Source organism: Denticeps clupeoides, chromosome 18 (genome assembly GCF_900700375.1).
Source record: "Denticeps clupeoides chromosome 18, fDenClu1.1, whole genome shotgun sequence".
Lineage (NCBI taxonomy): Eukaryota > Metazoa > Chordata > Actinopteri > Clupeiformes > Denticipitidae > Denticeps > Denticeps clupeoides.
Genome location: NC_041724.1, coordinates 7,514,311 through 7,533,813, shown reverse-complemented (window position 1 = coordinate 7,533,813; position 19,503 = coordinate 7,514,311). Strand labels below are relative to the sequence as shown.

The window sequence follows — 19,503 nt, the reverse complement described above, 5'->3', positions numbered from 1 at the left end:
TCCAATGAACATCTTGACCATCAATGCTGCCCTGTTCACTTATTCCACCCATAGCAACAGGTATGGCTATCAAAATCTTCACTCAACAATGTCCCATATGACTCAAATGTCACAGTACATAAGTGGATCTAGTACATAAGTGGAAACTTCAGACCCAGGCTACAGGCAAGAAGACCTATAATTCCCCTATTTTATGATTTATAAGATGCCTGTGTGTATGATGTACTGCAATGTTAATTTGGCATTGAGCATGGTTAATCAAATTTGTATTTTACATAAAAATATAGGACAATGTCAATGAAAAAAAATCATCTTACTCCGTAAACTAATTCGCCAACCATTCCGTTCCAAATTTTGGTCTCAGCATCTCTGGCTCCATACTTTCCATCACCGACTATTTTAAGCTGGTATTTGAAGCCGCAGTGTTTTGCAATCTCGGCTGCCAAATCAACGCAGTAGCCCTCATATCGCTCGTTGTCCATGAAAAGGTCAGCGTTCTTCTTGAGCATCACATAAGGTGCTTCCTAAAGCATTTAGAGACATGATACTGTTCAACAGATTATCTTCATTAATTACACTACATTCATTGTTTCAAATGGGGGAAATATTGTAGTTATTATCATTCGAAAATACTTCAGTACTAAGTAGTGTTGTATCATCCCAAGAAGACATAGTGATTCAAAAATAAATTAATTGATTATAACAATGTGAATAACTTACCAAAATTGTAGTCACTATAACTGTTTTGTTCTCCAGTCCTGTGGTATCATTTGGAATGAGATCTGATTTTGTTACAGCCATTTTGTCATACTCATTCCAATATCCAATCTGCATTAGAGCAAAAAAACACAACCATGATTATTTGTATTTCCCATTTAGACCACAAATACATAGAGAAACAGAGAGTGTCTGGAAACCCCATTATGAGACACTCACCTTAACTGGACCATTGTTTTTAAGTTCCATTACATTCACTGTATAGTTGAATCGTTTGCCATATTGGTCAAACTGGACATTCCCAGTCAGCCCCTCAACTCTCACCTAAACAAGAAAAAAGCAACACATTGACAGCATAGACAACTACAAAGCAGACACCTACTACAGACAACTGGAGAACTACCATCATACCTCGGTCATACCAGAGAAAAAAATGTGAAAATGTGATAACACTATAGATTTCATTAGAAAAGCAAAGAAAAAACTTGCCCCTGTGTTTCTCAGTGTTTTCTGAGTTTGGAAATCAGCAGAGGAGGCGGCTATTTTAATGCAACTAATGGGTACAGGGGGCTGGTTGTGCGATCATTAGAGTGGGCGAGCTGCGATCTGCTGTCGCCGGGGTACCGCGTTGCCACAGCAACCTGTCACCTGTTTCAAGGCGCGCTCTATTTCCACTCCCTGGGCCCATGGCACAGCCGGGTTGGCTAGGCAGTCGCCGTTGTTGGCTCGCCGTGAAATGTCGATACGTTGCTTGTGCAGGTAGCGAAAGGCTTCTGTCATCACCTGGACGGCGTCATAGGTCAGAGCGGAGGTGTACTGGACATGGAGACAACAGTGGTGTCAAAACAACCGCATTAAAAACCATTCAGATCAAAGCAGGGTAATTCTTGATGAAGTTACACAAACGTTGAGAATAACTGAGCTGACATTGCAAATCCAGGGACACGCTCGACCTTTTTACGATGTTGTGTAAGCCAATGCTCTTAGCAAGTACGATCTAACCTGACACGTTCTTGTTGCAGGTGCACAGCTCAGACACACTCACCCTAATTTTACTGTCTGCTCCCGGGTACTCTTTCTCTTCCAGTGCCTCCCAGCGCTGGTCAAATTTAGACACTACAGGGTCGTCGAAGTCGACAATCTGGAACCCTGACACATTTGCGCCACCATACTGGATTTTAGAAAGGTCCCCATCCACAAAACCCTTAATTACAGGAAACATAAAATATGTCACATATGTCAGCAACAAACAATCCCAGTAAATGTTAAGTTATGCAAAAATCCATTTCCGATTTGCATCCAGTAAAAGAAGGTAGTCTACCAGATTTGCAATGATGTAATGATATCCTTTGACGTGTCTGCCAATTGTGATGACCTGGAATAAAATAAAAATGTCATATCATGCCTGAACATATATTGCCATTATCTTTTTCAGTAATGCATTTTGTTACAGTACATAAAAAATCCACAACACTTTATATACCATGGAACACAGTGTCAGCAAAAAGTGGATCAGCACTTCAATATGGGACAACAGTGACATTGCCAAGAACTTAATGCCCCCTCCCAAAACAGAAAAAACAAGACAAAAACTAGTCAGGCAGGATGGAGGGGGACATACAGCAACACTGAAAGAGCTCAAGGAATTTGTAACAGGTACTGGTTGTGTAGTACAACCTTTTATATTCTCCATGTCCGGACTGGGTGGGGTTGCAAGACAGAACCCTAAACATCCAGGCCCAGAAATAAACTTGCTAAAGTATCCCAAAAGCACATGGGAACCCGTGTTATGGTCTGCTGAGACCAAAGTTGAACTTTTTGGCCACTGTTCTGAAAGGGCAGCGGTGGCCTGGCGGGTAAGGAAGTGGACTCATAATCTCGAAGCTCGAATCTCGACATATTTCGTTGTGTGAACCACACATGCTGTGGTGCTGTGTTTCATAATTACTTCACTTTCACAGAAAAAGATGAAGTCAAGCATACATGAATGAGAGAATGGCTTCTCCAGAAGAAGATATATGTTTTAATGTCCAGAACTAAATCCCTTAGAAAATCTGGGGTGACCTGAAGACGGTTTTGCACAACAAATGCCCCACAATCTGAGAAAATAGGAACACTTCTGCAAACACTTATGCCATGCAGATAGACCAAAGGTCATTCAACAAGGTATCAATTGAATGGTGTGCACACTAATGTAACCAACTTATAGTACTAATGCAACCAGCTTTTTTGTATTATTTCTTTTTTAGTTTTTAAAATGTTTTATTAACATTGGTTGGAATGTTTCATTAAGGTTTACATTCACTTTGTTATATCACTGCACAGTGTTTTGTAGACCTTAGTGTGTTTAACATATGCAATGCTTAGAACTGCATGTTTGAAGTTCACACAAATTGAGATAAATGGATTTTGTCAGAGGCCTCTCATTAAGAATGCACCTTTTTTTTTAAAGATGAAAGAATTAAGTCATTGACTGAGACTGAAACAATGCAAGCACAAATCTATTACACTTCCTTGGAGGGACAGATGGTGTGAATTAATGAGCCAGCTTAAGTGAAGTTATGAGCCCTTCACCTCTAGAGCTAATGTCAAGCTGCTCATAATTAGAGGTATTTTTTTAACTGCAACACAATTTCCATCACAATGCCATGGAAACAATCAAAATGCAAACATTACAATATCAGCTGGTCAGTGTATAGTGTATACAGGCTCTTAGAGCGAAGCAATGTGAAGAATTTTGAATTTCCAGTTGACACTGTACCTGTTCCATGATGTCTTTAACCTTGTCCTGCTCACAGTCCAAAATGACCCTCCTCTCCTTCTTGTTCTCCAGGTCCTGAAATAGGGAGCGGTACGCTTCATCTTTCCTCTCATCCTTCATGTTTCCCACGTTAATTGCAGTGACTTGCCACTTCCTTTCTGCGGCGGTGTCCAGCACCACCTGAAGTGTAGTAAGACCTTTTCAAAAAGAAAGCAAGCCACTGTGAACTGATTAGAAAAGTGAGGTGTGTTGCTTAACAGATGTCCAAATGTACTATTTAACATAAACACACGCTGATCGGAAATAAGTGTTTAAATTTCTGATTGATCTGAGTGATGGACGACCACGTCAAATCTTTAGTTTATCTGATGGTTGTTTTCCCCAAAGGGTGACATCCCTGACAGTGCAAGGCCTTAAACAAAAAGCCAGATCCTTTACTTACAATTAGAAAACTGGTAAAACACTTTTAAGAGGATTACTTCCTCTGCCCCAAAGGATGTCATCAACAGTTCAGATGTGGTTTGTTTGAAAGAAATTCAAATTAATTCACATCCGCATGGTAATTTTAGGACTCAACAAAGACATGCTGTCAACATTTGCCAAAGGAGTCCTTTGAACCATGTTTGAATAGGTTGAATATCACTGCAGTTTCATTTTTCACTTCAAAGAGCAATAAAAATAGCATGCATGCATGAATCAGGTTTCACAATCACAGTTAAAAAAAACATCACTTTTTCTTTGCACCAAAGTCACATGAACAATTTCATCTCAGTTGCATGAGCCCGCTTCTGTCTAGGACCCATGAGGACATCACTAAATGTGTTGCTAGCCCCAAGCTGACCTTCAGCAAATGAAATAAACATGTCAACATTTTCTTTGGAAAAGACATGGCCTAAAAGACATGGCCTATGCAGGTTTGGGCCGGGGTACATCCATTGTCTATCACTACATGAGGAAGGTGAGGGACCATTATGGATGGCAGTGTGATGTTGTTGTTTGGTGTCAGTGTCACTGAGAGTGGCCCACCTTCCAAATATATCCAGACAGTAGCTGGCCTGTGGTTATAAACTGACTAAAAATGGAAAGAAGAAGCCCAGCACACACTGTAAATGACAGTAGACTCTCAATCTGCACAATGCACAATGCAGGTGTTTCAAATAAAACTGGGCAGTCTGTGCTTTTGCCAGGTCATTGACACTGAGGTTTCATCACCAGGTATTATGTAGCGTTTACAACATGCACTTGTATCACTTAATCTTAATCTATAGACTTTCAAACATATTCTTTGATGCCTTTACTGTATTTATTTTTATAGAATTTTTGGTCATGCTTGTTTTTTATGTGGCCTTCACATTGCGTATAATGCACACATGGTACAAAATTTCATGAAATAAAGTGTAATACGATGTTCATACATAAGAAGTGACATACTTTCATGATATTTATTATTTATGAGCCTGTGTGTGAAACTATTAATTTGGATGCAATTCAGCATAATTTGCAGCAATACACAAGTCTTCCTTTTACACATATAATGTGCACAAAGAGAGGCACAGTAACAGAGTCACATTAAACTCAGATGCACATGACTGCACACACACACACACATACAAATGGCATGCAATGAAACATCCTTTTCATGACACTGAAGTCACAGGGATGCACATCACACATTCGTTGCCATGGGAAAGAAGTCTATCTGACCTAATTAGGCTGTGCTGTAATGAAAAATGTGCCTTGCCACAGAGCACGGCAGCCTGATCGGAAAGGAATGCATTATAGTGTTCTTACAAGGTGCACAAACAGCTGGTTTTCTGGCGAGTAGTAAAAAGGATTTGAATGGTGCCAGCAATAGTACTTTAAACAAATTAGGGAATTTTGAGTACAGGTTTCACTGCATTAAACCTATCAGGCACATATGCCCTTATAATTCATGATGATTAAAGTTTTGGGAGACATATTGAAGTGCCGAAAAAAAAAACAGCCTACCTCTGTCACTGTCGTACAGGTAGGCGAACTTGTCCCACTTGTAGTATTCAATGAGGCTGAGCAAGGGGCCTTTGATGTCAGGTCGCATCTGAATGATGAACTGCTGGTTCCCATCCAGGGGAAAACTGGGCGTGATGAAGGACACGTGCAGTGTCCCACAGAAGGATGTTATCGTGTTCACGGACTTCTTATCGTAGAATCCAAAAATGGCATACACTCCCCTTGAAAACTGGGAACAGACTGCGGGAAGAAGAGAGAAATGGGTTCCTTGTGGAATAGAATGAAACATGGCCAGCACAAGAATGTGCCAGAATGCCAAAAGGTCTTTCTGAATGATAAACAAGAAGTTTCATTAAACATTTTAATAAATCAATATATTGACTGACTTTGCATTTAGATTTTTTTGGAGGTAGTAGATATGAGAAAAAATGACAACATGTGTAAAAATGGCAACATGTGTATCCACTGTACATATATACATACATATATTCTATGTGTACATAGATACTGATAAGTTGACACATTCACATATGCTTTATTCTTCTTCTGTCTACTTTCCCACTTGTGGGACAAATAAAGGGTATTCTATCTTAACCAAACAAGCTTTTGTGTACGAGGTGCTGCTGCATCTACAGATTCCATTCCGAGAAAAATCAATAAAGGTCTTATTTCCTCCATGCCCTTGAGAATCATTTGGTTAACAGTAAAACGTCAACACCCATCCATAAAAGCAGCAGGTTTTCATCTTAGAAATGGACACAAATGAATTTATGCATGAATGCGAGCATCACCTTTCACCCGTCAATAGCCAGTCATTCAAAATGGTTGAAATGAAGGTAAACGCTGAAAATATTTCAACAGTCATCTACATTATTAATAATTTTATTTAATTTCATTTGGCTACGCATGCTCATTGTTATTAATGAATACTACATCCTAATGACTCCTACACAAAACAAACTACTGACAGCAGCAAAACAATAACCATTTTTTGTCATATAACCCAATTTTTAAATAATTATTAAATATGTGATTTTATATACAAATGAAATATTCAAACAGGATGGGTGGAATACGTGGAAATGACAGTTAGGAAAAAAATCGTTTGGTTTTGTGAATGCAAAAAATTACAAAAAAAATCCACACACTGATAAATGACCATTTCAGACAGATGGTTGAATGCTAATCATCCCACCGCTTGGCTGCTAATTTTTGGTAACACACACACACATTCAGAAAACTCTGCACACATGGCGCCAGGATACCATACAAAGTACATTAGCAACTGCAGTCGAATTTCGTGTTAAAAATATATATAATATGAGGTATAATGATAAAATATTCACAGATGAAAGGAAAACCAAATTTAGATCAAGTCATGTATCATTTTTTTGTTTTGGTGAAATGTCAGACACACACACTCACACTCATTTGCATCCCTTCACGTGCTCTCAGTAGAACCTGATCTCTGTTACAAGAGAAGTAGCAGAGAAGTGATTAAAAAGGACCTGAGAAGTCAGTCTCAAGAACAAAGAGAAAAAATATTGAAACCAACATGCTTCTTACTAGAGGTGTTAAAAAATATAAATACAGCAATAAATCGCGATATTTTATCTAGCGATATTGTATAGGGTTTTAGTCCCCCAGGTGATGCTGTTGAGAGTTTTCTTTAGAGAGGTCAGCAGAGGTGAGAATCAGTGTGTGACTACAACCTCCACTCCTGTAGATGGCGCTGGGTACCTTGAATTAATGCTCGGCATTTTAGGCTGAGTGAAGTCACAACACATGACACACCAAACACAGCATCACACCAAACACAGTATTTCATTTTCAGTGAACAGTAGAATATCGCAATATGTACGATGTCGCAATATATCATAACATATACAACGTATCGTACTTCTTACATCTGGAAATATCCAGCGCAGTGGGGCAAATGAGTTGTTCACTTTTATTCTAATCACGATTGTGTACCTGTCCCACAAAGCTTTTGTCACAACACTTCATTAGAAAGTGAGAACAGCCATTCAAGTTGAGCATTGTTGTACTTCTACCATGCCTACACATCAAACTGCCTGCTTTGTGGAAAACACATCAGGGTTCTTTGGAGGCCCAATTATTCTGTTCATAATGAAAATCACTGAGAATGAAGGCAGTAAGTCATTATCTCAGCCACTGAAACAGAGCACATTATAATTTAATGTAGTGTATAAGTTCCACTCCCATTTATTCTGTTGTCATGTAAACTGTGAAGCCATGGCAAATTATTCTCCTTTCCTTTGATAGCATCACTCAATTTTATTTGAATAGTTAAATTCATTCAAGATGATCACACATATTTTACGCTCATTTTAACCACACTCATTTTTTGTCTCAGCACATTTAATTTGTGTCACGCCTGTGCTTCAGTCCTGTGGACATTTGCCTCTGGGCTGTTTTTCGCATACCTTGTCTAATCATTTCCTGATCATCAGCCATGATTGCATCACTAGTGCTCCTTCTATCAACAATCAATGTTGAGGTCATCAATCTGAGTTTATATCAGTTATTGTGGTTTCATTTGGACTGAGTGCTGCACTGCTTTATGACACCATCAAAAGCTTTGACAGACAGTCCAGATCTAGACCTGTTAGAATCAAATGTTGTGAGGAGCAATGTGCAATGTGCTGAAATGTTATGAAGGGGTATCTTTCTTTAAGGTAGACCTTCTACCTTAAAGAAAGAAAGTCCAGTTGCCATGACTCACCTTTCAGACAAATTCACCTGGATGACTGAGAATCTTCACAGGAGATCCAGGTTCAAACCCCACTTACTACCATTGTGGCCCTGAGCAAGACACTTGCTCCTGGGGGACTGTCAATGTAACTACTGGTTGTAAGTTGCTCTAGGTAAGGGCGTCTGATAAATAATTATTTTTTAACGGCTGCTTTCTGCTGCCTGCATGCAAATATAACCTTTTTATCTAAGTTGCAAAAAAGGAATAGCAGTGGTCGTAAAACTCAAACTTGAGGCATCCAACTTTAAATGAGACATTTAAACAACCTGCATGCATATAGTCCTTTCTAGTTCCCCTTGCATGTCGTTCAGAATATGAAAACATTTTACGCCAGCACTCAAAGTTCCTCGTAAAAATAAAGTGCATTAACCAAGGTTAAAGAACATTGTGAGATAAATGACCAGCTTCCATTTCCTGAAAGTATTGAACGAATGGGGTCAGTCCTCGCTTTCTGGTCCTGTGAACATAAGGGACATTGGGACCAGAAATTGGGACATTTCTGTCTCGCTGCTTTACTGTTAAATCACTACTCCGGCTTTCTAGGCATCCCAAGACACTTACAGAATTAAATTACTATTGTTACTGAGTATGCAGCATTGCTGGTGCTCACTTTAGTATACAGCGTCAATGACCTCTGAAGGCCTGTGTTCGTTAATAGTGGGTCACCGCAGAGCTGGAATGCCGGACTGATATAAAATATGTCCCCCTCTGCCACTTGTGTTACATTACCTTCACTGGGCTCAGGGTATGGCTGAGAAAATATATTTAGCCGGCCTCATTATGTGTCCTGATTTCCTCATCTGACAGGCTCTGTTTCAGCATACTTCACGTTCCATGAGCTACCATTAAGGGTGCTTATGAGGCATCTTCATAAGTGCACATTATGGTTACAATCAAAATGTATTCATGTAATGTTCTATCATATATATCGCTAGATGTGACCATGTGTTAACCCACATGGTAGTTATCAAGTGATAACAGTGAATTATATTATATTGTTATTGTCACAGAAGACATAACCTCTAATCAAAATCCATTCTAAAGATGATAATCCCTAATTCCAACATTTAATGTGTATAAACCGTATAATTGTTCTAGTACAAAATTATACACCATAATGTGTTTTACAGCTTAAAGTACTGATCATCCTCCAATCTGTGAAAGTGTGGAACTGGAATGGTTAAGGAATAGTGTCGCCAGGAGCAGAAACAGCATGAAGTTTATCTTAATAAACCATGAAGGCAACATTTGCCTTTAAACATATTCGCCTCATTGCTACACACATGAACACACACACACATGATGCAACACATGGGCACACAAATACACGCATGGACACAGTGTTATAAGTGAAGGAGATCTACTGAGGTTCGGTGACCTCCTGTGGGTCTCCTGATGTCCTGCCTAATGCCATCACTTATCTGGTTATTGCGCAGGCTGATTACTGATATGATTCCAGTTTCCCAAAACATCGACAGGGCTCTCCAGTTGGCCATGCAACCTCCCCGTACCTGTTTTATTCACTCTGCTCATTTCCCCATGTTATCATGGAATAATGGTTCAGCAGTGACACTTCATATTACAGGACAAGTCAGGTTGTCACAGAACAAATACTCAATCAGAGCATGTTACAACTCGATTTTGCTCAGATGAAGTCCATTTTGTCCCTGTCTGGTGGCACAGATGTGTGCATCTACAAACACATTCCCTACAAACATGTGCAAATGTTTAGCATCACCAAAGACCTCAAATGCACCACATACTTAGAAATAACTGAAAAAGATAGAAACAAAGTCATGTCTGTTTGAAATTATTTTCATTATGAAGGCACATATGGAACAGTCTCACTTAATAGGATTGCCATTGGTACTGTTTTGCACCATGTATGCTAGCAAATATGTCCATAAGAATTCTTAATGGCAGCCAATTAACTTGTAAAAATTGTCACATACTAATGTACCTAGGACTCCTGAGAGTAAAAATGCATGCCTGTCAAAAAAGCTAAACCTATTCTCTCACTTTTACCTTCTCGGAACCCAGACAGGCACAAAAATTGTTTAGTTATTTAATTTACTTCTTCTCTGACTGCTAAAGCTTCATTAAAATCAATTCCACAATCAAGAAAAAGTCTGGGAGATAAGCTTCAGTTCAGTTCACCTTTCCAGAGACCTCAACCACAAAGGCATTAATAATCAAAGGCAAGGAGCAGATACCCTTGGTGCCCTAACCTAATGTTAGACATTTAAACTTTTTATCATTCAATACTTTATCATTCAAAATGTCCTGATGAGATTAATTTATATGGCTTTTGATGACATTTTGTCCTGGTCATTCATGTACAGTTTATGTATAGTAAGTATGTATAGTACACTTGCTACAGAAGAATCTATTCAAAACGTTTTGACACCACTTATTGATGGGATCTTTTTTATTTATTTATTGACTTGTTTTTATTGTAGAAAAACAAAGAAGCCTTAAAACCATGCATCAAAATGCTTCATATTGTAGGCCCAGCAAAGCAGAAAATGTTTGCATTACACACTCATGGTTTCTCTCAACCACAGTAAAGATGATTCTCCATTTTCCCTGACAGGGTTCATATATTGAACACCTGTTTCTGTTTTTCCTTCACTCATATTAATGATCATCTAATTTCTCGCCTCCATAATAGTCTCCATAACCTCTATAGAGTAGATTTGTCAAACCTTTTGACTGCATGACACAGCATCTTAAAAACAAAAAAATGCCCAATGCCCACAATGTCGGTATGATTTATGTTAACATCTGGTAGGAACATCCCCTCAGTGCAAGACGGTGCGGAGGATTACAGCCAAAGGTACCTGGCAACCTCCTCTCAGGCTGTCTAAAATGTCTGGATGCTGACAGGAGGCTGGGCTCAGGGACTGCCCTCGCCCAGGATGGGCACTTCCTGCAGCTGCGCCGTAGAACAGAGGAGCCCACTGTTGGCCGGGTTCTCCGCCTTGCACACAAAAAAGTGGTGATGGTGTATGTGTGTGTGAGTGTGTTTTTCACCACAAAACAAGCAAAAGAAAATTGTTTCATCTTTATGAACAATGACAAGACATAAAAAGCTCAATTTGCATTCTACAAAGGTAGAGGGTTAACATGCTACATCATGCTACATAACGGCATATACATATTTGGGGCAGTGGTGGCCTAGTGGTTAAGGAAGCGGCCCCGTAATCAGAAGGTTGCTGGTTCGAATCCCGATCTGCCAAGGTACCACTGACAATCACTTCACTTTCACTTTCATATTAATTGTTTTCGTAATCAAGCCAACCTGTAAATGTTAAGAAGTAATGCCATTAAACAGTAATTAGAAACCCACTTCCCAGGTCTACTATTAACCTAAATATAAAACTGCTCTACCAGGGATTAGCGAAGCAATCCAGCATAAGAGTATATTATTTATTATATAGTTCCTATGTTAGACACTAAATGCCCAGTTATGGTTATAGAACTGATTTTCAAGCCTATAAGGAGCTGAATGCACCAGCACACCAAACAAATAGCTTTAAGCTCCTTGTGGGAGAGTCGTGATCAAGGGAAATCCACAGACGGCTGGCGCTTAGTGTCCCTCTCATCATTCATGCCTGGCTACCATGGTAACAGGAGCGCGCTCTCAGATTGGTGGTGCCGGCATGCGATACAGAGCTGCGAGGCAGCGAGAAAAGAAAACGCGACCATAGCCTGTAGCTGCACAACCCCCACCGTATTCAAAATCAGGCAGTGTGAAGGCACTTTTGGTTTGCCTTTCTGAAATATTCATAACAACTTCTAATAACAAACAGGTCTCCAACAATGGCTAGACTCTTATAACATTCATAAGTACAATCTAACGTATTTTTGCATGTTAGTAGATTTTTTGCTAGGGATTAGCAAGAATAATCAACTGTCCTTGCTTGCGCATTAAAAAAGACAAGACAGCAATAAACTATGATGTGAAAATTCATTCTTTGAGGAATTAAACATGCAGAGCCACAATCTGGAGTGACTGTGGTGTGTTTTTCCAGATTTAATAAGGCAAGGATAAGGGGATGGGGAAAAAAGCAGAAGCAGTGGTTTACAGGCTGTGCCCAGATCATGTCTCAGTTCTGTACGTGGGTGGTGCTCTTCAGAACTAGAGCTTGTTCTGATCTGCTGGAGACTGTCTGAAGGAACCGGTTTTTTACAGCCGGCTCTGGTTCTGAAAGCTACGGGGCCACAGATGCGCTTTTATTATATCTGAGATTTTGAGGGCATTATGTGATCTGAGCACCACAGAGTGTGAACCCTCTCACTTGAGTCATACTGTGCAGAGCTGAAGATTGTTTGGTAATGTTTGGAGGCCGAATTATAGGTTGGTAACGTTGAAATGATTCCTTTTTCATGCTATGTATATTTTTTTAAACCAATTACATTTTTCAAATCCATTCCAACAAATGGAAATAGATAACATATATTATCTAGTATCTAAAGTATCTAAATAGATATTTACACACACACACAAAAAAAAAGTGCAAAGTATGTGAGAGACTGGTGAAACAGAACAAAGTTGTTTAATTACGGCAAAGCGCCAGCACAAAAGTGCACCAAAAACAAAATGAACATCATGCACTCGCACAAATGAGACTACCTGAAAATCTTAACACTCTTAATGCTTGCAGTTTTAATCTTAAACTGGAGCCCTGCATGCAACAAGCAAGTTTTCTGGGGGTGCATTTCCCTTCCAACTTCTGTGTCATGTTCCATTAGACAACCAATCACTGGAGACTTTATATCTCCATATGTGAGGTGTGAGCACACTGCATTTTCATGATGGTTTTTTCGTGCTGAGAGTTTTTTGTAGTATCTGACCATCTCAATCATTAACTTAAAAATGTATTAAAATGAACTGATTTTAATAAATTAACATTTTTTTTAATTCAATGGACACTTATCATTAGAATCATCCCATCTGCCTTCTGCCTTCAGGAAACCCTAAATGATTCAATAGAAAATACAAACAGGCAGCCAAACATTTGTCAGAAAACAGAAATGGGCAAACAGCAGTCTGTTGCGTTCAGAACATGTCTAGTGTCCTGCCCACACACATCTATTTATTCTGAGAAAAGGAAAAAGTGCAAGTCGATGATAGACGAATGAACTGACACTTGGGTTAAGAGTCTCTCTGTCAATGGGGAGGGCATATCACTATGGTAACTGGGATGCAAGCACTTGCACTCGCCAATCCAATATTTTCTGGCCTTAACAGTGTAGGCCGTGATTGGAGAAAAACACCATGAAGACTTATGGGTAGGCGAGATTTGGTGGGGAGTGCAAAGGCGCAAGACTTCTGTAATTATCCTTAAACAGGGCGGGTCGATACCTCATCGAACATTTTACTCCTGCTGTGACAAACTGTCCCAACCCCGGCAGAACAATTTCTCCGAACTATTCATTTGATGAAGCCCAAAGTAAGCGTTGGCTGGGTGAAAGGTCAGCCCTAAAAGCTCTTACTGGACGGAAAACAATTACTCTCCCCTCTGAACGGGCGCGGCCGAGCGGAAATTGAACTGTCTGATAATTTATGCCGCTCTTCTCCACAGACCAGCCCTGCCCGGGAAAATTGGCCTTTTAATAGATGGGGGTAATCCCCACGCGTGCCATCTAAAAGCGAAATTATGTCTGACGTATACGCTGTAGCTCATTGTAATTTCTGTGGGGAGGAGACACTTTTACCTGCTCAGCTGCTCGCCGACCCTCCGGGGAGGGTGAAATACTCCCTTCCCCTCACCTCTCCGTCCCCGACCCCTGTCCTTCGGAGCTCTACTTCTTTCCCTGCCCTGACCGTCACGTTGGCAACCAGCACTGAGCCCTTCGGTTTGGCACCAAGTGGCGGCTGGATCAAAACGACCGCCCACCTGGAGCCCTGCTGCGTGCCGCGCCGGCGAAGCCCCGGGCCCCTTTAATTGAAAAGGGATCAGATCACAGGAGTCGGCGGTGAGCCGGCAAACACCTGAGAGGCCGTGTCGAGAGAGACGGGCCCGGGCGCTATTGATCACCGCCGGGCTGCTTCACACGATTCATTCTGTGCTGTTTAATGCAAAAAAAAAAAAATGACCAGCGTAAGTGGGTGTGTCAACAACAAATATATAACCAAAAAAAATCATTTAAAAAGTGCCGCATCTCAAGACCCGGCTGTCAAAGACACTGGGGTTTTGAGTGAAAGAGTTTGCAGACTTGGTTGGGTAACGTTCAGATTTGCGCGGTTCAATTGGTTCTGTTGAATGGGTGTTCGTTGAACTCTCCGGCCAAAAGTTTAGCATAACATACTCATTTAGAATTACGCCATTTATCAGACGCCCTTATCCAGATCGACTTACGATCAATAGTTACAGGCACAGTCCCCCGGGAGACACTCAGGGTTAAGTGTCTTGCTCAGCGACACGACGGCAGTAAGTGGGGTTTGAACCTGTGATTTTGCAAGCGTTTTACCCTCTAGGCTAATGGCACTAATCGCTAAGAGCCCCGCCTACCACTTCTGACCCCGTTCCAACGTGTCGACTGGCGGCGCAGACAGGCCTGTTTGCTGGGGGTCTAGCACGGCCCGTATTTATGTTGTGTTTGCACAATTTTTTTGGTCTTTTTCTCTCCACCCATGTTTTTGTGCCAGGTGGACTTTTTTCTGCCTTTTTTTTAATACCCAACAACTTAACAAGGACCCAAGGCATCAGTAACTGACAGGAGCCTGTGAGGAACCCCTCACCTGTTGGTTCCTGATGTACCTTATCCAAATTGAGCATTCCTACACTCACATGGTGAAAATTCCCGAAAAGTTCTTCATGAATTCTGAAAAAAAAAAAAAATGGCGTCGTTCTGCGCGAATCTGTCATTTGCACCAGTGGCCGCTGTGGTCTTCTATTGTTATACCTCCAATTGTTCCAAGTGGTCTGGATCGATTTAACACCCGACGCTGTCCGTATAAACATTTTGGAATTTCGCTTTGTTCTGCCCGCTATGAGATTTCCCCCCCAGGATCGCGCAACTGCAGCAAACACTTAGATGGAGGAAATGAGGCTGGTGAGTGAAGTGCTTGTCTGAGAGGTGCCGGCTCTGCCGCTTCTCTGGTGAGATTTGTCATGGCGGTCATAAGTCACAGACGTGATCACACTCCCACTTCATGACGGCTCTCGGCTTCTAGCCAGATATTTGTCCTTCTGAAGCCCATTAGTTCCGACGGCCCATGTCCCAATATCTGTATGTTGCATATGGCGTATTTTAATGTGTATATAGTCCAATATTTGAAACTGCTTGTTGTTCATTCTTCTTGCCTGGTTCAGATTGGCTGAGATGTGCTCCATAAACGTATCGGGGACAGCAAACACCCAGGGAAAACTATCAGTGTCTGACCAGAAGCCCTCCAGCCAGGCTTAATCTTCTATTGCTGAAACAGAAAAAGCCCAGAGAACCGAGAGCCTCCCGTTCGAGTTGGGCGGGTGCAGAATCGCACTAATAAACTGTTCCCACTTTAACCGGGTAAATCTGGCTTCCTGTTTAACACTTCCCCACATCCTGGTGCAGGATCCCGGCCGTCTCCAAGAGCCACTCTGTATCCGGGGTGTTAAAAGCGTACAGTGCGCCAACAGTGTTTGCTCTTCTGAACTTTCCGGTGACTAATACAACATCACGGACGTCACCACACTCACACACACACACACACACACACACACACACACACACAAAAAAAAACTTCATTACACAACTGCAACTGATGGCGGCACAGTTTTAAGTGATGGTCCCAGACCAGGTAACCGTTCCAAACGGTTTTCCCAGAGGGGGAAATGGCAGTTTAGTGAATAATTTCTGTGAAGGGCCACTTCAGCCTAATGGGGCTGATTAAGTTGAGATATTATCAAAGCGGTTCCTGGCAGAGTCCGAATGACCGCAAAAGCCTGATCCGCTGTAAAATTCATTACCAAATTCACGTTTAATGGCGATGTGGATATATTTTCTCCTGAGATAGTTTTTTTTTTTTTTTTTAACCAATGATGATCGACTAAGATGTTAGACCCTAACGAAGAGCGCCATCTAGGGGCGAAGTACAAAAAGACGCGGTGGGGGAGGTTAAAGCGTACCGTGTATTCAACATGTAGGAACTTATTTTCTTCCCGGGAAATAAAGACATTTATAAAGTAAAACAGCCTAAACAGCAACATATAAAACAATATAACGAGGGACACAAATACTCAAAAGAAAGATAACAGATGAGAGGAAATTCGAGATTAGGGACCTTCATTCAATATGCGTGAAAATTCACGTGAGTAAAGACGTTATAAAAAGACGTTATAATTCATTATACCCCAGTAATAAAAACAACACGAACCTAGTTTTACTGCAATCGGGAAATTCAACAAGCTGCGCTGAAATAAATCAAGATTAACAGCTCTTACTGCATCTATAGATAGATAGATAGATAGATAGATAGATAGATAGATAGATAGATAGATAGATAGATAGATAGATAGATAGATAGATAGATAGATAGATAGATAGATAGATAGATAGATAGATAGATAGATAGATAGATAGATAGATGCTTGTATTCAGTGTCGGTGTTCCACTAGAAAACTCCAACATGCGTGATGAAATTGCCTGACCCATAAATAATATCTTAAGTGTTTGGCAGCCTCCCCTGCAGGAGGAATCTGATCTCCAGGAGTCGTGGCGTTGTCACTTCAATACACGACGATGACTGGCATCGAATTTTACATTTTACAAAAATCCCATAAACAATTCACACTTTAAAAATGAACGGTGACATGTAAATTGATGCGTGTGTGTGAGTGTGTTTTAATGCTATCTTGAGTTACTTACAACAATTGGTGACAGCAAAACTGTTCGCTACTTCCAGGTTGTCTATATGGGGCGTCAGTCTGAATTCCGAAGTGCCGAACTGAACCATTCCTATCCGAAAAGCGCTGTACTCCTGATCGGCGCCCCTGGGAAACAGCCCACCTGCGCGACAGCAACATACACCAAATCATCATCATCATCATCATCATAATAATACATGAAGTTACGGGGTATATTTCTCAATTCGCGAACCGCTGCCTTTTCATACACTGTTTTTTTTTTTTTACAACTAATGCATTGAATTGAATGTGGTTAAAAGACACACCGATCTGCACGCTGGGAGAACCCCCGGATGACAGTCCCCACAGGAGCAAGTGCGGGAAAAGCACCAAATTCATAATTCTGTGCATCTCCGCACACATCCAGACCACATCCAGCGCCTCGGGGGGAAATAATCCTCGTCCTTATCAAACGACAGCCTGCGATTTAGATCCGATGCATGTTCGGCGCAGGTGGTTTCTCGGGAGGAAGAAAGAAAAAAGGCTCCCGGCTCCGGTCCCGGCACTGGAGGAATGGCACGGCGCAGATTTATAGACTTCTTCCTCCCTCCTCCCTCTCCTCGGCTTTCTCTTTTTACGAGTCGATGCCTTCACAGGCGCGCGCGGGCTCAGCATCCGTTCGGTCACATCCCGAGGGCGGAAAGGGCCGGAAAGAGCCGAACGGAGACGAGCGCGGCGTGGCAGGCGTTCCATTTCCCTGCTAAATTACCGAAATTATTATCTTCCCCGGCCTATATGTGTAGGAAAGAACTAAATAAAACTCGACAAAGTGTATTATTAGAATTAGTAGTATTATTATTATAGGCCATTACTGTTCACATGACCCCTAATAAACACCCTGGCCTGAAGAGTATTGGTTTTAGCAGATTTAGCTGCGGCCAGAGGTCAAGGCATCTTTATTCTAAAGCAATAATAGGCGAGGATCACATGCGCCCCTTTGCAGTTTAATATCAGCCCCAGCCCCTGTGCACTTCAGCACCACGGACAGGGTCAAACTCATTTCACTCATCTCTGGGATGTCACTCTTGGGGATGTGGTCGCCATGGAGACCGTTGTGTTGAATGGTTGTTTTCTCTTGTCTCAAACTAAACAGAACGAAAGGGCATTGGGGAGAGGGCCAGGGGGGTGTCATTGCCTTAAAACGGCTGGGAATGTACTTTTGATTGCTCCGGAGATCAATTCCCAAGCGTGGGGCGACATTTAACTTGACATCCTGAGTGTCTTTTAAAATTTCTTCCCGCAAGGCCTGTTGGTCTTTTAACAAAGACAAGCAATAATCTTCTTGTGTTTACACATTTGACCTGGTTAGCTAAAACAAGTGCCATAAAATCACTGTGGTTTCTCATAACACAGAGTATTACTGAAGCAAGTGTATTGTGGATAATGACATTTTTGACATATCTGGGCATGACTACACAGAGATATGAGAATCTGAATGCTCTGTATTCTTCGGATCTGACAAAATGTTGGTTTATTTACGTACTGAAATATGTATGTCACCATATAATTTTCGACTAATTTATTTACCCTCAAATGCTTGTAAAAGCAAATTGAAGTCATTAGAAAGCCTGGGAGGAGAAAACAAACACAGACCACAAATCAGGACCGGCTACATTTTTTATGACTCACAGCCCAAAAGGAGAGGTTCTGACATAATGAATGAGATCTGAACTGCAAGAGATGTGCATGAGCCAAAAACACAGTCAAGTGGAAGGTGGGTGAATGAATAGGATTCTAAGAAAGAAAAAAAAACCAAATGATTGTTGTGGCTGATGGTGCAAAAGATTTCAGTGGTGCAGGAATGTTTAAGGTATTTCTTCTAATTCCACTCTATCCTACAGTGATCCAGGCCCACTATCATTCTTCACATGGTGGCTATTGCTCTTTAGTGACAAAAGGTTTCTGAACAATGCATTTGCACAATGGATTATTATGTTTAGGATTATGTAATACTGAAATAATAATGGATCTGATGCATGTGAGCTGGGCAAATAAACACACGCAAAGCTAACAGGGCTAACAGCAAGGGAACTATCACACAAAATAACAACAGACATGCATGAGATACCCAATTGAGCTCCTTGCGAATCTTCGTGGCTTCTGGGGACCTCCCAAACACCATCAGAAGTCCCTTTATATCCTGTAGGTTGAGGTGACCAATAGGCAGATGGTAGGTGGAGCTGGTCGGACTCAACTCTTCCCACAAAGTCAACCTAAAGGAGACACAAAAACACAGGAAGCCATTCAGAACATGTGGGAGCATACGTCCAGGGACGTAACATGTCAGCTTGGTCAGAGTCACAACCCATTGTTCTGCAGATCTCCTGCCCATGTTTCATGGACCCCTAGGGGTACCCAGACCTTTT

At 41.2% G+C, this 19,503-nt stretch overlaps 1 protein-coding gene across 7 annotated transcripts in view; it reads right to left on the bottom strand.

Annotated features, from left to right (window-relative positions):
* The window catches only part of gria2b (glutamate receptor, ionotropic, AMPA 2b), a 24,776-nt gene extending 6,987 nt beyond the window's left edge, over positions 1-17,789 (bottom strand). For all 7 annotated transcript variants that reach the window (XR_003742986.1, XM_028959516.1, XM_028959517.1 and 4 more), the window contains exons 1-10: positions 17,404-17,789; positions 17,100-17,240; positions 5,468-5,707; positions 3,479-3,675; positions 2,039-2,092; positions 1,763-1,921; positions 1,366-1,533; positions 937-1,041; positions 721-828; positions 318-524 (exon numbers count right to left, since the gene is read on the bottom strand). Coding sequence is in view for 6 of the 7 variants with exons in the window: in XM_028959516.1 (XP_028815349.1) it covers positions 318-524; positions 721-828; positions 937-1,041; positions 1,366-1,533; positions 1,763-1,921; positions 2,039-2,092; positions 3,479-3,675; positions 5,468-5,707; positions 17,100-17,240; positions 17,404-17,500 (1,476 nt within the window). In the remaining variant the exon portion in view is untranslated. The remainder of the gene's footprint in view (positions 1-317; positions 525-720; positions 829-936; positions 1,042-1,365; positions 1,534-1,762; positions 1,922-2,038; positions 2,093-3,478; positions 3,676-5,467; positions 5,708-17,099; positions 17,241-17,403) is intronic.
* Positions 17,790-19,503: the final 1,714 nt, after the last annotated feature.